This window comes from Callorhinchus milii, unplaced genomic scaffold (genome assembly GCF_018977255.1).
Source record: "Callorhinchus milii isolate IMCB2004 unplaced genomic scaffold, IMCB_Cmil_1.0 Scaffold2, whole genome shotgun sequence".
NCBI classification, from domain to species: Eukaryota; Metazoa; Chordata; class Chondrichthyes; order Chimaeriformes; family Callorhinchidae; genus Callorhinchus; species Callorhinchus milii.
Window position 1 is genome coordinate 67255483 of NW_024704743.1, and position 17212 is coordinate 67272694.

A 17212-nucleotide genomic window follows, 5' to 3' on the forward strand; every position below is an offset into this window, starting at 1 on the left:
CAGCAGCCACACCGACTGCCCCATTCCCCACCACACTCGCCAGCCACCCCGGACACAGACCCGGGGAGTCAACCTCTCCTCCCTCATCCCCATTCCCCCACCCCTGCCTCACAACCTGGACCCCCCTCCCCTCCCACACACCCTTCTGTCAACCGCTCCCTCCACATCGGACTGCAAAATGTCCGCTCCCTCTGCAACAAGGCCCTGGTCATCAACGATCTCATCCTTGATGAGAGCGTTGATATCATGGCCTTAACAGAAACCTGGCTCACCCCAGGCGACACCTTCCCCCTCACGGAGGCCACACCACCCGGCTACACCTCCCACCACATCCCCCGCCCCAACCGCCGTGGCGGTGGTGTTGCCCTTATCTCAAGGACACCACTTGCCCTATCCCCCTACTCCTCTGGCTCTTTCCCCTCCTTTGAGCACCTCACCCTCTCCCACCCCTCATTCCTCTCCCTTAAAATCCTCCTCCTCTACCGGCCCCCTAAAACCTCTCCCACCTTCATCTCTGACATTTCAACACTCCTCACATCTCTTTGCCTCTGCTCTGATCGCCTCATCATCCTGGGCGACTTTAACCTACACTTCACCCCCTCCTGCTCCATCTCCACAGACTTCTCTTCCCTGCTCTCCTCACTCAACCTCTCCTTACACATAAACTCCCCCACTCACAGTCACGGCCACCCACTCGATTTGGTGATCACCCGGGGCCTCAGTGTCTCGGATGTCACTATTACCGACAAGGCCATCTCTGACCACTACTTCATCTCCTTCACCACCTCCACCCCCCTCCCCACCTCCACCAGACCCACCACCATCTTCTACCGCCCTTGGAAGAAGTTACCCCCACAATCCCTAACCGATGCCTTGGAGTCCTCTGAACTCCTCTCCCTCTGGCCTTCAACCCTCACCGACCCCTCTTCTCCTCTCTCCCTCCTCCACAATACCCTCTCCTCCACACTCGATACTCTTGCCCCCATCACTTCCCGCACTGTCTCCTACTCCCGCTCCTCCCCCTGGTACACCACCCACCTCCGCTCACTGAAAAGCCAGGTGCGGGCTGCTGAACGCACCTGTGTCAAATCTGGCCTAACGGTCCACCGACAAATCTGGCTGGACCTCCTCAAAATTTACCGCTCCACTCTAGCCTCGGCCAAGTCGTCCTTCTACTCCAGGATAATCCTGGAGGCGAAGAACAACCCCAGGCTACTGTTTTCCACCACAACCCGACTCCTCCGTCCCCCCCGCCACCCCGCGCAGGTCATCTCCTCCAACCTTCACTGCGAGGAGATGCTGGATTTCCTTGAATCCAAGATCAAGGGAATCCGCTCCGCGGTCACTTCCCCTCCAACTTCCACCAACCCCCCACCCCCTCCCTCCCACACTCCGACTCCTACCCATCCTCCCCTACACACCTTCGTACCCGTTTCCCCACCCTCTGTCACCAAACTCATCCTATCCCTAAAACCAACCACCTGCTCCCTTGACCCCATCCCCACTCCACTCCTTATCTCCCAGCTCCACTTTCTTGCCCCACATATCACTGACATCATCAACCTGTCCCTCTCCTCTGGCTCTGTCCCCATTCCCTTAAAAACTGCCACCATCACGCCCACCCTGAAAAAACCCTCCCTTGATGCGTCGCAGCTATCAAGCTACCGGCCCATCTCCAACCTCCCCTTTCTCTCCAAGGTCTTGGAAAGAGTTGTCGCCTCCCAACTGCGCTCTTTCCTTTCCACCCATTCACTTTTCGAACCCCTTCAGTCAGGTTTCCGTGCTGCCCATAGCACAGAAACTGCCCTGGTCAAGGTCACCAATGATATCCTGACCATCTGTGACCAGGGCTCCCTCTGCCTCCTCGTCCTCCTCGACCTATCGGCAGCATTCGATACGGTCGACCACGCTATCCTACTCCACCGCTTGTCCTCCCACCTCAACCTTCAAGGCACTGTCCTTGAATGGTTTAGGTCGTACCTTTCTCACCGTCTTCACTTTGTCTCGACGAATGGCTTCTCCTCCACCCCCCGTACTGTCTCATGTGGTGTCCCTCAGGGCTCTGTCCTCGGTCCCCTCCTCTTCACCCTCTATATGCTCCCCCTTGGTGACATCATCCGCAGACATGGAGTTAACTTCCACATGTATGCGGATGACACCCAACTCTACCTTTCCTCCTCTACTCTCAACTCCACGACCACCGATGTCCTGACAGCCTGCCTGTCCGACATCGAGTCCTGGACGAGAGACAACTTTCTTCAGCTCAACGTGCGAAAAACCGAGGCCCTCCTGATTGGCTCACGTCAGCGCCTCCGCACCTCAGGCGCTGACACCATCAGCATCCAAGGCTGCACTCTCCACCTCTCAAAGCCAGTCAGGAACCTCGGCGTTTTGTTCGACCCTGAGCTGTCCTTTCTCCCTCACATCCGCACCACAACTGGCACCGCCTTCCATCACCTCCGGAACATCGCCAGACTACGGCATTACCTCACCCCTCACGCTGCTGAAACCCTGGTTCACGCCTTTGTCACCTCAAGGCTGGACTATGGGAACTCTCTCCTCGCCGGCCTTCCCGCCACCTCCCTCCACAAGCTGCAGGTCATTCAGAACTCTGCAGCTCGTGTACTGTCCCGCACCAGGCTTCGCGACCACATCACTCCCACCCTCGCTCGCCTCCACTGGCTCCCCATCCCCCAGAGGATTGGATTCAAGATCCTCATCCTCACCTACAAGGCCATTCACGGCCTTGCTCCCTCCTACCTCTCCAACCTACTATCCCCCTACCTACCTGCCCGTACCCTCCGTTCCTCTGGCTCTGGTCTGCTCCACGTCCCCCGCCCCAATCGCCCTACCATCGGTGGTCGGGCCTTCAGCCTTTCAGCCCCTGAGGCTCTGGAACTCTATCCCCCAGTGCCTTCGCCGCTTCCTCCCTCTCCTCCTTCAAGGGCGGTCTCAAAACCTTTCTCTTTGACCGAGCCTTCAGCTCCCCTCTCGACTCTTTTCCCCCTCCTCGCTCCCTCCCTTCCCTCCCCTCACCCTGACCATTTCCCCCCTGCTCGGGTCATGACCCAACTGTGCAGTGCCTTGGGACGTCCTCCTGACGTGAAAGGCGCTTTATAAATGGAATCTTGTTGTTGTTGTTGTTGTCCTCCCGACGTGAAAAGCGCTATATCAAATGCAAGGATTATTATTATTATTATTATAAAGGTGCAATGCATAATGGTGACTGGAATTTCAGGTTGTGACTGCCTGAAATGGGAAAATATTCCATTTCCCAGCATTGTCTTCCCTAAACTCAATGAGTATCACATTCATTTAAAAAGAAGTACTTGTTGATACAAGTAGAGTAGTGCCAGCCAAACTATGGCCCTTGGGCTGCTTCCGATCTCCCCCCACCTGAACATTTGCACTAGTCTAGGTAAGTCTGTGTTCAATCGATAGTATGTTTCCAAGGTTTTCTTGATTCATATTTCTTCATAGTATAAATCAAGAAATATTTAGTCAAGAAAATGTATTTTGGCCATCCCTTTACTCCGCTCCCAATTGTGCTATACTTGACCTGGGATGGTTTGATGTTACTCATCGAAAAAGAAGTGTCCAGTGCTCTGAGACACTGCCCCGCATGAAGGACACTCTACAAATGCCAGTTGTTCTTGTTGTTAAATAAATAATTTGCTAAACAAGTGCTTAAGAAGAACGTGGCTTGGTTCTGTCAAATGGATTTTTTATCATTCAGAAAGAGACATGCTACCACCAGCCTGGCAGCAAAGCAGTTAAAATGCTCCTTTTTATCACCTCTTCTCAAAGGTTGTGGTCCCATCACCTGGCAGCACTCAGATGTGTCACAATCACTTATCCATGAACTTTGCAATGATTTCAGCTAGACTGCTGTATAATGTCTGACTTTTCCCCATTTAGAGTAGTTGCAAAGGATGAAAAACGGAAAGACATCTGATCTTATGGCAGGCAATTACCCTTCTGCCTCCCTAACAACCTGAGTCAGTGGTTGAACAGCTCACAGTGGTGACAGCATAGAAGATGATGGCCTTTCTGGCTTCACCTTCAAGGTTGAAGAAGGATGCATTCAGGTGAATAGCCTTCAAGCGAAAGCAAGGAGAAAATTAAAGAACATGAAGAAAATATACACAAGCCCGATATAAACAAAGCCTTGAATTTTGATGAGATGAAATTCGATAAACCATTACTATAAAGAAGCTCGGAGACGGTATTAATAGAGTTATTTTGATAACGTTTAAAAGATATTATTTTATTGCCTCTCATTACTCCAATATATGAGGTGCTTTAATTATCTTTCTCATGCATACATAGGCATCTGCTCAGCAATTGCTGAACTTGCTCTGAAAGTGCCACCTAGTGGAATGAACTAAGCACTGAATCCACTCTGCCAGCCAGAGCCAAACCTTGCTGGAAACACGATTCTAAAGTGCTATTTTATAAAGTGCAATCTTAAATTAGGTTGTCATTGAAGGTATGCTATTACTTCACATCCTGAAAAAGTAATTTAGTCATCCAATGCTTCATTTTATCTGATTTTAAAGCTACTATCACAGATTTCAACACATCACGTCTGTCATTTTTGCTCTAGTCTGCAATGACTCACTGAAAACGCGGACAAATTCCGAACAGAAGATGCATGAATTGTATCAGCTGGATGCCAGCTGACCTTCACAGTAAATAGACTTTTAAAAGTCATCCAGCTTTGAATTTACAAAACTGAACTTTTTTTATTTTGCTAAAAGATTATTTTCTTCCAATTCCATGGAATATCTCTCCATTCCAGAGTCTTTGCTGTCAGGTATTCTTTTGCTCCTACACTCAACAGGCATCTTGTGGAAAAGTCAGACATTATATAATGATCTGACTGAACTACATGCACAGTTGATGGATAAGTAACTAACACATGCAAGTGTTGTCAGGTTCTAAGACTGCCAGTTTTGATGTAATGTGTGCACTTTAACTACTTTGCTGCCAAACTGGCAAGAACACAGTCTTCCAGATAAGTTGATCATGGCTCTTTGTGTGACTGTTGTGTGCCATTGGCTGCCACATTTGCTGAGAAATACACACTGACTTCACTTGATACCTATGAATTACCTCTGAAGCTCTTGGGAGATTTTTCAACAATATAGATGCCACATCAAATGTAAGGGTCATTAGATTTACAGGGAGCAAGTATTCTTCCCTTTCAGTCCCTGTTAATGCTAGAAGCCAAAGCTCTAATGGTTAGCCTATCTGGACAAACAGCAAGAAGCTTGCCAGAGAGTGTTCTCAATGGCAAGCTATGTGATTTTACCTTGTTAAACTCCATTACTGCCCCCAGCACACACTCGCCAACCTGCACCTAATACTCTCTCAAATTAGGTAAAGCAGAATGAGTCCCTCAGTGAGAGTGTGTATTCCATTCTAGATACAGGGAAATTTCCATGTGTTGGTGGCAAACATATATGGAACTTTCAGACTTGTTTGAATACTCCTAAAAGTTGTGATGGATTTCCAAATATAATTCTTAGATTTTTTCATTCCACTTCAGATGTTCTCTGGCCAAGAGGGCAAGGCAGTAATGTGCAACTCAAATAGTGGCAATGCAGATGATGCCAGAGCTTACTGACAGATGGGTATGTGTAGAAATGGGTTTGAGTGACAGGGAAAGTCTAGGGTTCAAAGCCCCTAATGTCTCGTTAACAGTCAAGCAGTTTTCGGCTCGTGCTACCGGAGATTAATTTATAAACTCTACCGCCGATTCCGAAGGCTTGCAAGTAGCATTACTATTCTTTACCAGCAAGGTGGTACAATGAAACACAATAATGCCTGCCCTCCTTGCTGCTGGATATTCCATTTTTCTTGCTGCAATAACCATAGTGGAGGTCTGTGACAGTATTTCAACATGATGACTGTTTGCAGGAAACATATTTTTATGGATCCTTCTGTGATGGATGGCTCAAGGTTTAGGTTGACAGATGGTTCTGCCTCACCACACTGCTAAAGAAACCAATATGTTCTTCTATTAATGTGTTCCTATTGTCAACGAGTCTGTCTGGCTGCATGCCACACAGTCGCACTGTGTATGTTTATTACTTTCACAGTTTCTTGTCTTTAGTAACCTTACTGCTTTAATGTCATTTTTAGGATTTTCCAGTTCTGCCAGGAGTACAATACAAACTGTGCAGCCAGTGTCTGATCATCAATGCACTGTTCACCCAATGAATTCTGTGAAACATGGTCTCCCCTATAGTCCAAATTTTAAAGGCATTTTTACATAGTTACATTTTTACATAGTTGTTAAAAATTAACCAGCTTGCAAATAAATTATGACTGAATTAAGGCATTTTCAGAAATTCATGCAATTGTAAATTGAAAGCAAAATAATTTAAGGGCCAAGACTCAATGGAATTCAGGACTTGCTGTGTGGAGCTCTTGCCTGTCTCGTGCTAACTCTTACCTCCATTCAACCTCTATTCTATTCAAGTTGCAAATTTTCTAGGTATAAAATGGCAATGGTGACAATTTGGGCTGATCCTTAACAGGGTTATAGCAGGAGGAAGAAATTGACCATTTGTTTCTCGAATGGATGGTGGATATTGAATATGGAGGTAATATGAAACCGGTACAATTCAAATATATTGGCATTCAGAAATTGGGGTAAGTAGTGTGGCGAAAAATAGGAATATTTTTCATGTCTTTACAATGGGAAATCATAGAAATTACAATATGGGAGAAGGTCATTCAACCCATCATGCTAGTTCCTCAACTCTAAACCTAAATCCTTGCTCTTCCCCTATATCCTTTTATATTGCGTTTCTTCAGTGTTTTTCCATTCCCCTTAAATGTTATAATATTAGTCTCATAATATAACACTCATGGCAAAGCATTGTATAGTCTGAAAACACTGTATGAAAAAAATTTTCTAATCCCCTCAACTCTTCCAGTGACAATCGTGATCTTATGCCATTAAGTGAAGGCAAATGCTGTCAACTGGCATTAAAACTACACATAGCACACCAAATTGCATTACTATGCACAATGCTAGGATATATTCAGAGAACTTTAAAAGAAAGCAATTTTTTACCACAGCCAGGGAGTGATGTGATTTAATTAACAGTGTTACAGTGTGCTTGTGATCTGCAAGTCTTCCAACTCAATTGGGCATTCAAAGAAGATAGACTTGTAAATTAAATTATGCCATTACTATTCCAATCTAAGGCAAACACCAGCAACATTATATAAATCAATTTTCTATGGCTTGAAGACATGCCTGTTTTCTACAGCTTGAATGAACTCTCTGCAAATTGGATAGTAGAAATTACATGCTCGAGAGACGAATAAGGAGGGTTGTTAGAGGTGTTCATGATGTATGTTTGCACGCTGTCTTATGAGCCTTCATTACGTTTTGACTGTTATTTCAATCCATTAATGCATGTAGATAGTGGGATAGACACCATTACAGACATCAGCGATAGACATTTCATTAAACCAATTTTAGTCCTGTAGCTCAGTGGTTAGAGCACTCGCTTTGCAAGCGAGAGACCTGGGTTCGATTCCAGGCAGGGCGAAACCTTGGGCAAGTTTCCTTACTCCACACGCCTAATAATAATCCCTCCAAAAAACAAAAACAATAATAAATTGGTCATTTTCAATCCACGACTGCTTGTGGGACACTGCTGTGCGCAATTGGCTGCCGCGTTTCGCCCACAAATATACAGTCACTTCACTTTACAGCATATTCTGTGAAGCGCTTTGAGTCATCTGGAAGATGTGAAAAGCGCTATATCAAATGCAAGGATTATCATTATTATTTAACCTTGGTCCGTGTTTCTCACTTAAATCCACTTTACAGTGAAGTGCTTTGAGATGTCTTGCCAATGTGATAAGGCTTTATATCAAATGCAAGGATTATTATTATTACCTGATTTACTACCTCTCATTTTCGACAGATGCATCCATCGGGTAATAATAATAATTTTTTTTCTTTTTGAAAACAAATCTATCAATATGAGAAAATGTCTGGAGGGTATTTAGAACATTTCTAAAGATGTTGGAGGTATAATTTTATAACATAATAATACTCTTTGCATTTGATATTTGGGGGAGTTCTGCATTGTTGAAGTTGATACCCTTTGGATCAGACACTAAAACCGAGTCTCATCTGCTCTTTAGGGGGATATTAAAGAACCCATGGCACTATCTGAAAAAAGGAGGGCATTTCTCTCAAGTGTAGTAGCAAACAATCCTCAGAAAAAAACAATCATTTACTCAATGGCTGTTTGTTGAACATTGTTGTGTGTTCTGAGCAGTGTTCCGACATGCAATCTTGCGTGAAGGCTGCAATAAAATGTGAGTTGTTGTGTGCAAAATTGGCTGCCGCATTTGCCTATGAAATAGTCATTATACTTTACAGTATATTCTATGAAGCTCTTTGTATCTGATGATATGAAAAGCGCTCTGTCAAATGCAAGATTCATATTATCTCACAAGTACTTAACCGGCCAACAAATACATTTTCTTGATTGAATATTTCTTGATTTATGCCATAAATCAAGAAATATTAAATGCAGAAAAACTGGAAACACTCTGCTGTCTTAAAAGAGACTCATTCAAACTAGTGCAAATGTTCAGTGGGTCACTTCTTGATGGCCTCTGTGGTTTATTTCCCACCCAAGGGCCATGGGTTGGTCATCAATGTACTAAAGTGAAGTGACTATATATTTTTTTAGGAATTTTGCATTAGACCTAATGACATCATGGTAACTTCACAAGACAGGAAAAATTTAGGATTGTTTGAACATTTTAACACTGCTTGCATGATGTATCGAGCTTCTGGATTTTTGATTGCAAAAATCAAAGGAAGAAGCATGTTCTATGCAAATATACCAGTCAAAGCTGATTTGTACTAATAACAACATCACTCGCTTTGGGGAGAAATTCCTCTTCGGTCTAGAATTACTCTATTAAAGTGACATTTGAGGACATACAGAATTTAGCAAATTGCTGAATTCAGTCTTAATTTGAAAGTAATTTTTAGTATTCTTAAAAGAAACGTAGAGAAACTTAAAAAATGAAGGCTGTATTTATGAATCTGCCATATTATGGACACTCTGAAATGCTACATAAGAGGAAATCTAAATGGTTTCTCCTTCTGCCCCTGCCCGGTCACCTGCGGGATACATCAGGGCTCCATCCTTGGCTCTCTATTTTTCCTTATCTATACTCTCCCTCTGAGCGATGTCATCCGCAGACACAGGGTAAACTTCCACACATATGCGGATGATACATAAATCTACTTTGCCTCCTCCAGTACCAACTCCAGGTCCGCCGATGTTCTATCAACTTGTCTGATAGACATCAAGGCCTGGAGGAGTGTAAACTTCCTGCAGCTGAATGTGGACATGATGGAAGCCATACTCCTTGGCTCCCGTAAACATCTTCACTCCTGTGGATCTAAACTCCTCAACCTCCCTGGGCTCTCCCTCAGACTCATCAAACCAGTCCGCAATCAGGGCATCCGGTTCGCCCAGCAGCTGTTCTTCCTCCACCACATGCGGTCCCTGACCAGGACCGCCTACTTCCACCTCTGCTACATTGCCTGCCTTCTGACCGTACCTTACCCCAAATGCAGCCGAAACATGTGCATGTGTTTGTCACCCCCCGCTTGAATTACTCCAACGCATTCCTCGCTGGTCTCCCCAGCTCCACTATTCAAAAGATCTAGCTCATTCAGAACTCTGACGCCCACATATGGACCAAACTCCGTACCCACATCTCACCAGTTCTGGTCAGGCTCCACTGGCTCCCCATCACCGAACGGATTGACTTCAAGATACTCACACTCATATTCAAATCCATTCACTCCCTGGCACCTCCCTTCCTCTCCGACCTCCTCACTCCACATTCCAACACCCGGCGCTTCCGCTCAACTGGCACCGGCCTCCTGCTCATCCCTCGCACCCTCTGCCCCACTACCGGATGTTGCGCTTTCAGCCACTATGCCCCAAAACTCTGAAACACTCTCCCTCAAACCCTTCGCCTTGCCCTCCCACCCTCCCATCTTTTAAGTCCCAACTGAAAACCTTCCTCTTCAAAAAGAGCTATCCAATTCAATCTCACTCCCCTGCTCTCTTTCCTAGCCCTGCAAAATTGTCCTCCCCAAATAATTATCTACTTCTCTCTTAAAACGTTGTTGTCGAATCAGGTTTCCATTTTCTTCTTTATTTTTCTTGTCCTGCCTCCCCCCTCTCTGTTAGCCCTTTAAAGCCTCTCCCTCCCAGCATGTCCCAGTTCTGACAAAGTGTCGTGGATCTGAAACGTTGACTCACTTTCCTTTCTCCATAGATGCTGCCTGACCTGCTGAGTGTTCCCAGCGACTTCTGTTTAATATTATGTTAATATAATTTACATATTTTATAATTATGTACCTCTTTTCTCCCTCTGCACCAAATTCCCACTCTCATCAAATTCCTTGATAGGATTCTCACTCAATTCCCTCCTCACATTGCTGGGCTCTCTGCTCAAGTGAAGCTTTCACAAGTCTTCTCCTTTATATGGGACTCAAACAAAAGCACCCAGTTTCGACTGGTCATCAGTTTTTAATCTCCAACTGGCCTATATTAACTGCTAATTGACTTGTATGCCTGCTTACATGTAAGGTTGCCTCTACCTCAAGATAGATTTCCCACTCTTCTGCTGAATGAAAGAGTTCTCTCTTGCATCTCTCTTGCCCTCTGGTATCTCTCTTGCTCTCTGGTATCTCTCTTGCTCTCTGGTATCTCTCTTGCCCTCTGGTATCTCTTTTGCCCTCTGGTATCTCTCTTGCCCTCTGGTATCTCTCTTGCTCTCTGGTATCTCTCTTGCTCTCTGGTATCTCTCTTGCCCTCTGGTATCTCTCTTGCCCTCTGGTATCTCTCTTGCTCTCTTGCTAGGCTCGCTGCTCCTAAACTTTTTCACATTCATTATTACAGCTGATGAATGTAACATTACAGAATTGTAATGAAATGTGAAAGGCTGACTTCTGCCCCTGCAGCATTTGTTCCGTTTGGTCTCTTGCCAAACTTGTACTAATCCTCCAACAACAACAACAACAAAATTACATTTATAGAGCACCTTTCACGTTGGGAGGACGTCCCGAAGTGTTGAACAGTCAGATGTCGGTGCCCGTCGGGGTCAGATGTCCACTCTTCTATTTGGATGGTTTAGGTACTAGATCTCCTAATATGAAACGTTATTTCTGACACATTTTTCTTCTCTAATTCTAATAATAATCCTTACATTTGGTAAAGAGTCTTTCATGTCAGAAGGACCTCTCAAAGCGCTTCATAGGATATATGGTGGAGTGTAGTGACTGTAATTTGTAAGCAAATATGGCAGCCAATTTCCACAAGCAGCCATGAAATAAATAATATTGATGAAAGAATTTCCCTCCATTGCCCCATTCTGCTCATCGTGATCAAGCTTGCGTTCTGATTTGAAGTGTGGTGATGGATCTGGGTGGTGCAATGCAGGTGTTGCACAGTTTTTTAGGAAACTTTTAGGGTCTATAACCCAATCCCATTATAAGGTGAAACATGTTATAAAGTGATTTTACCTTTTAACACATGTTGTTGCGTTCTTTTCTAAAATGTAATATCTTGGTTGTTGTGCAACCAAGGTATGGATATTCTAAAGCTTCTTAATGTATGGATAATTATAAAAGGCTCTTAAAACCTCTCACATGAATCACTTTACTAACTGATTATGTTCTATAGAAACAAAAACCAAGTTTAATTTTTTAAATATCTAAATTGGTTTGAAGTCTGACTGATTTAAAATAAAATTGTGATAATTCTGTTTGTCTCGGATTCAAATCTAAATTCAGATTGCCTTTCAAGGTTAAAAATAGCAAGCCCTTGGTAGCTGTAATGCAATTATTTAATGGTTGCTTGCCGCACAATTTTACCAAAAGCTAAAGAAAACATAAAAATAAAATTTGCTGCGAAACCAGGTAATTGCAGTTATTGTAATGGCTTACAATTTGTGAAATGCCATCTATGTTTCTGATTTAGATTTTCTGTGTTCAGGTTGGAAACACTTTGACTGGCTTAACATTCGTGTCGTATCCCATTTCTGCATGAAATAACAGATAGTAGGCAGTGAATTATAACCACCAGTTCAACCCAGCAGTTAGGATGAAATCATAGAGCACCAGAAGGTAGGTTAAAGTGTTTCTGAGTATCTGCAGAGCTTCCCAAACTCACTGTCAGTTAATTGTTAACATACTGTGTTTTTGAATGGGAAATGATTCAGCTGGGGACCATCTATTAATAAAATAATATTAATCCTTGCATTTGATATGATGTCCTTCAGTTCAGGAGGGAGCGCTTCACAAGATATACTGAAAAGTGCAGAGACTGTATTTTGTAGGCGAATGCAGCAGCAAATCTGTATTCAGCAGTGTCCCAGAAACAGCCTTGAAGTGATTGATCAATTTTTTATTTGGGGAATTGTTGGTCAGACATCGAGAGAAAATCACTTCTTTAACGTCCAACTGAACAGGCAGACAGGACCTCGGTTTAACATCTTATCCAAAGGACGACACTTTCAACAATGCAGTGTAACCCCAGCACTGCATTGGGAGTGTTAGCCTACCCCAGACCATGTGTTCAATGTCCTGATATGGGGCTTGAACCCACGACCATCTGACACAGATGTGAGAGTGCTACCAAATTCACAATGCATTAGTGACTCAAACTTGAAAGAATGCTGGAATTATAGCAACAACCCTACCAACCCAGCCACTTCCTTTGTTCAGCAACCACTAACCTGCTTCATGTCCTCGTGCTATTTACCCTATCATTGGAGGGTGAACTTTCAGCCAATCTGCTCCTTCTCTACTGAATCTCTCTTCCGGAGTCCCTCTGACTTATTCCCTTCCTCCCCACTTTGAAAGCCTGCCTCAAAACATATCTCTTTGATCGTGCTTCCAGTCATCTTTCCCTTCGCCACTGACTTTGGCTCCCATCCCCAGCTCAGGTGCCCAAGTGGCATATCAAGCACTTGGAGGTGTCCTCCCAGTGTGAAAAGTGCTGTGTAAATGTGTATTGCCTTGTCTCCTTTGATGGCATGCTAGCAAATGGGTTCAAACCTAACCCTGTTGAGATTGGGAGATACACATCAGAAGAAAGACTGTTACAGACTCTCCCAACCTCAACAGGGATAGAGGACAACTGGAGAGAGACAGACTTCTCTCACACATTATCTCACAGATAGTTTCTATAGATCATGGTTCTTTTTTTAATGTAATTACAATTATTTTTCTAATTTTCTCCCCATTGGCATATGCTCTATTTCTGGTCCACTTGCTGTGGTGTGGTGCTAATTGGGTACCCCATCCAAGTGGCCTTTATTCACATGGGAGTATCAGCAGGTCATTCGACTATAGAGGGTGTCACAACTCGTGGTTGCCCTCTACTCACCCAGCCGCCACACACATATACGTTACCAGTAGAATGCGCTCAGGAGCTACCAGGATGAGGGCCCCGGCTGGCTTTACCCTCATTAATTCTGGGAATTTAACCTTTCCATGTAGCCCTGGTTGACACCAGCAAAGTTGACATGGAGTGGGATTCAAACCAGCGAGCTCTCAGTTCAGAAGTTGCAGCTCTATCCAATACACCATCAGGGCTGTCCCACATGGTTTGTTCTTTATTCTTTATGTCCTTGAACAAATGTTGCTGCGTGCTACTAATGCAATTCTCTTGTCAAGCTGTGTACAAGCAGTTCACAAGGTCACAAGATTTGTTTGGATGAAGAAGGCTCTTTAACCCATCTGATCTCATCGCTCCAGAATATCTACCCTCGCATCCTCCCATCACAACATCAAGCTGCTTTTTATACGTCCAGGGTTCTGGCCTCCACTATCGTTCCTGGCAACCTGTTCTAGTCGCTAATTACTCTCTGAGTAAAGCAAAATGTCTTGGCATCTGTTCTGAAATTGCCCTGTGTAACTCTAAACCTATGTCCTCTTGTCCTACTGCCTTGGTGCATCCTGAAGTAGTCCTTATAGAATGGTTGTTATGATTCAAAACAATTATTTTTTAATATGTTTTAATTTTTATTTTAATTAGGTGAAATCAAAGCTAACCTTGTTAGCCATTTATCACCAGTGATAAACGGCTAAATATTTGATGAGAATGCCTTTGCCAATTTGGTGTTTGCCATAATTTAATCGGACATCTGGTTCACGGCAAAAAAATGCAAACTTTTGTGGGAGGTCTGTTATGATGACTAATTTTTTTGAATAGAAATTTCAGCCCTGAGACAGGGTTGACTGTCTGAGTGACAGGGTTGACTGTCTGAGTGTCTGAGTAACAGAATGACTGAGTTTGAAATTTGAAATGATTTATTGATGAAATCTCATTATTGTGAAATAAAAGGAAAAGAAAATAGAAGACTATCTGGAATTGTCAGATTGGTCATAAATCCGAGTACATTTTCATAAGTTGATAAGTTGTAGGTGTTCGCCCAAAAACAGTCACTACATTTTACAGTAAATCTTGTGAAGCACTTTAAGATCTTCTCTCAATGTGAAAGGTGCTATAAAAATTATAAGGATTATTATCAGAAAAGTTGCAGCATATTTGAGCAATGGTATGATATTTATCTCTCATTCTTGTTCTTGGTTATAAAAAGTCTGAAAAGATAATGATCTATCACCCTCACCCTCTCCTCAGAACAATGTCCCCCACTATGTACTCTACTTAATCCCCTGAGAGAGGGATTCATTCACAGGAAAGACCTTTAAGAAGATAACATGCTGTGTTATTTGTCCCTGACACCAAAGGCAATCAAGAAAACTTCCAGAATATTAATCCAACCTTGTAACTCGCTCTATTTAACTGTGCCTTGTTACATTACACAGTTTATCTCTATCCCAATAACCTCTATCTCTATCCCAATAACCTTCAATCTCATTCTTAATTAGATACTTATCTAACTCTTATACTGTGTATACTATTGAGAGAGGAACCTAATTACTCGTATATGTCACTCTTCACATGGGAATTTCCATGTGTAAGTGGGATTCGTGGAACTCTCAGTTTGGTTTGGATACTCTTAAGCATTCTGATGGGTTTTTGCATGTGTCAGACATCCGACTTACCAAATAAAATATCACTCTCCCCATTGCATAGCTCAAAGCATTAATAATTGGAGAAGGGAGCAGAAAGTTATGGGGTGAGACGAGGGAAGGGTAATTAGGTTGGGAGAAACTCATGTGGAGTATAAACCCCAGCAGAAACTAGTTGGACTGTATGGCCTGTTTCAGTGCTATAGCTTCTATGTAATTCTATACAATCTATGAAATTCTATACAATGCAATGATTTTGTATTGTATTGTAATCATGTTCTGACCATGGACTATATGCAGAACACTGAAGCACTGAAAATGTGCAAAAACATTGAAACATAGTGTGTTGAAAGTTCCTCAGTTGTTGAATGGACCATTTGGGAGGTTTCAACGAACAGAAAATATGGGAAAGGAAAGCCAGTGCAATTGGCACAACCATGCATATACAACAGAGGTGCACATCTTACTGCATGCAACATCTTATTAAGAGGAGTGTGACCCCAGAATAACTTGTTTTGCCTGAACCTTCATTTAGATTACATGTTTGGCGGGAGATTCACAGAGAAACATACAATATAAAGGCAGCAGTGAAGAAATGGAAAGATCATTTGCTTTTTTCTTCTTCTGGGAATCTAATATTCTACATTCACAGCACTCTGAAGAAAAAAAGGAAATTCCTTCTAATCTTTCCATTTGTTAGAGCCATGTTAATTTTACCCTCGAGTCCTGTAGCTTTGCAATCATGAACTAATTAAGTAATCTGTTTTCATCTATGTCATCTACTTTCATCTAATATTCCTGTTGCTGCTAAGACCCCTGCAGAAAGAGAAAAAATGCTGCGGTTAGACTGGTGCCTCCTCCTAGTCCTCTTACAAGGCAACAGCTCTATTCATCCTCAGCTAAAATGAGGACAAAAACAGGAAGCAAAGTGACGTTTGTGAAAACTGTCAGTAAATACAACTCAAAACAAAAACTGAAGTTGCTGGGAACACTCAGCAGGTCAGGCTGCATCTATAGAGAAAGGAAAATGAGTCAACATTTCGGGTCCACGACCCTTCGTCGGAACAGATTTGTTTTCAGATTTCCAGCATTTGCAGTATTTTGCGGTTTGTAGTAAATATACCTCACTTGGTAATCCTCTACCTTTTGTTGTCTGCACACCAATAATAACTTGCACTTACACCTTTCACATAGGATGAGTGTCTCAAAACATTTCATATTGGATGAATGTCTCAAAGCCTTTCACAAAGATACACAGGAATCAGAGAAATGCAAACCTAATTGTAGCCTTGTTCCATCTTTCTGCATGTGACAGCTTTGTTGCCTCATTATAAATGCTTTACCTGAAGAAGCAGATCTTTTCCCTGTCTGCTGATGTTCACACTGTGTGGCTGCCCATTAGCCAGGTTCCTTTGATCCAGATCAATCTTATATGGTTCCTTCGTACCTCCTAGACTGTACCGAATCTGTAGACTTCCTGTAAGAATCAAGATTTCTTCCTATTAAATACAGTTTCAGGCCTGGTTAAAAGCAATGAACCTCCTTCATTCAACACCTTTTTAATACCTTAGAAAATGGAAATGATACAAATCCTGTATATGTTTACATTTAATGTCATAATAAATATTTGGAGACAGAACCACAGCAACTAATTATATCTGTCAACACTTATAGGAAATTTGATAGAAAGTTGCTACTGGAGTAACAATACAAATATAAAGCAGGTATGAAAACAAACTCAACACTAGATTCATGCTTGCATACGACCAAGTTATATTGCATTTGACATAGTACCTTTCACAACAGGATGACATCTCCAAGCGCTCCACGGGACTTACTGTAAAATATAGTGACTGTATTGTGTAAGTGAACACAGCAAACAATCTACATACAGCAATGACCCAGAAACAACCATTAAGTGAATGACCAATTTTATTTGAGGGATTGTTAGCCAGGACTCAGGGAGAAACTTTCTTCTCTTTCTGAATAGGCAGATGAGGCCTTGGTTTAACATCTTACACAAAGAACAACATCCCCAAAAATACAGCACATGCTTGGCATTGTATTGGATTATCAGCCTGGACTGTGAGTTCAAAG

The 17212-nt window shown here is 43.1% G+C and overlaps 1 protein-coding gene across 2 annotated transcripts in view; it reads right to left on the reverse strand.

The window, feature by feature from the left end:
• Window positions 1-17212, reverse strand: part of LOC103187001 (contactin associated protein 2) — an 855622-nt gene that overhangs the window by 63947 nt on the left and 774463 nt on the right. For both annotated transcript variants that reach the window (XM_042331730.1, XM_042331729.1), the window contains one exon: window positions 16459-16592. In XM_042331730.1, the coding sequence (XP_042187664.1) occupies window positions 16459-16592 (134 nt within the window). The remainder of the gene's footprint in view (window positions 1-16458; window positions 16593-17212) is intronic.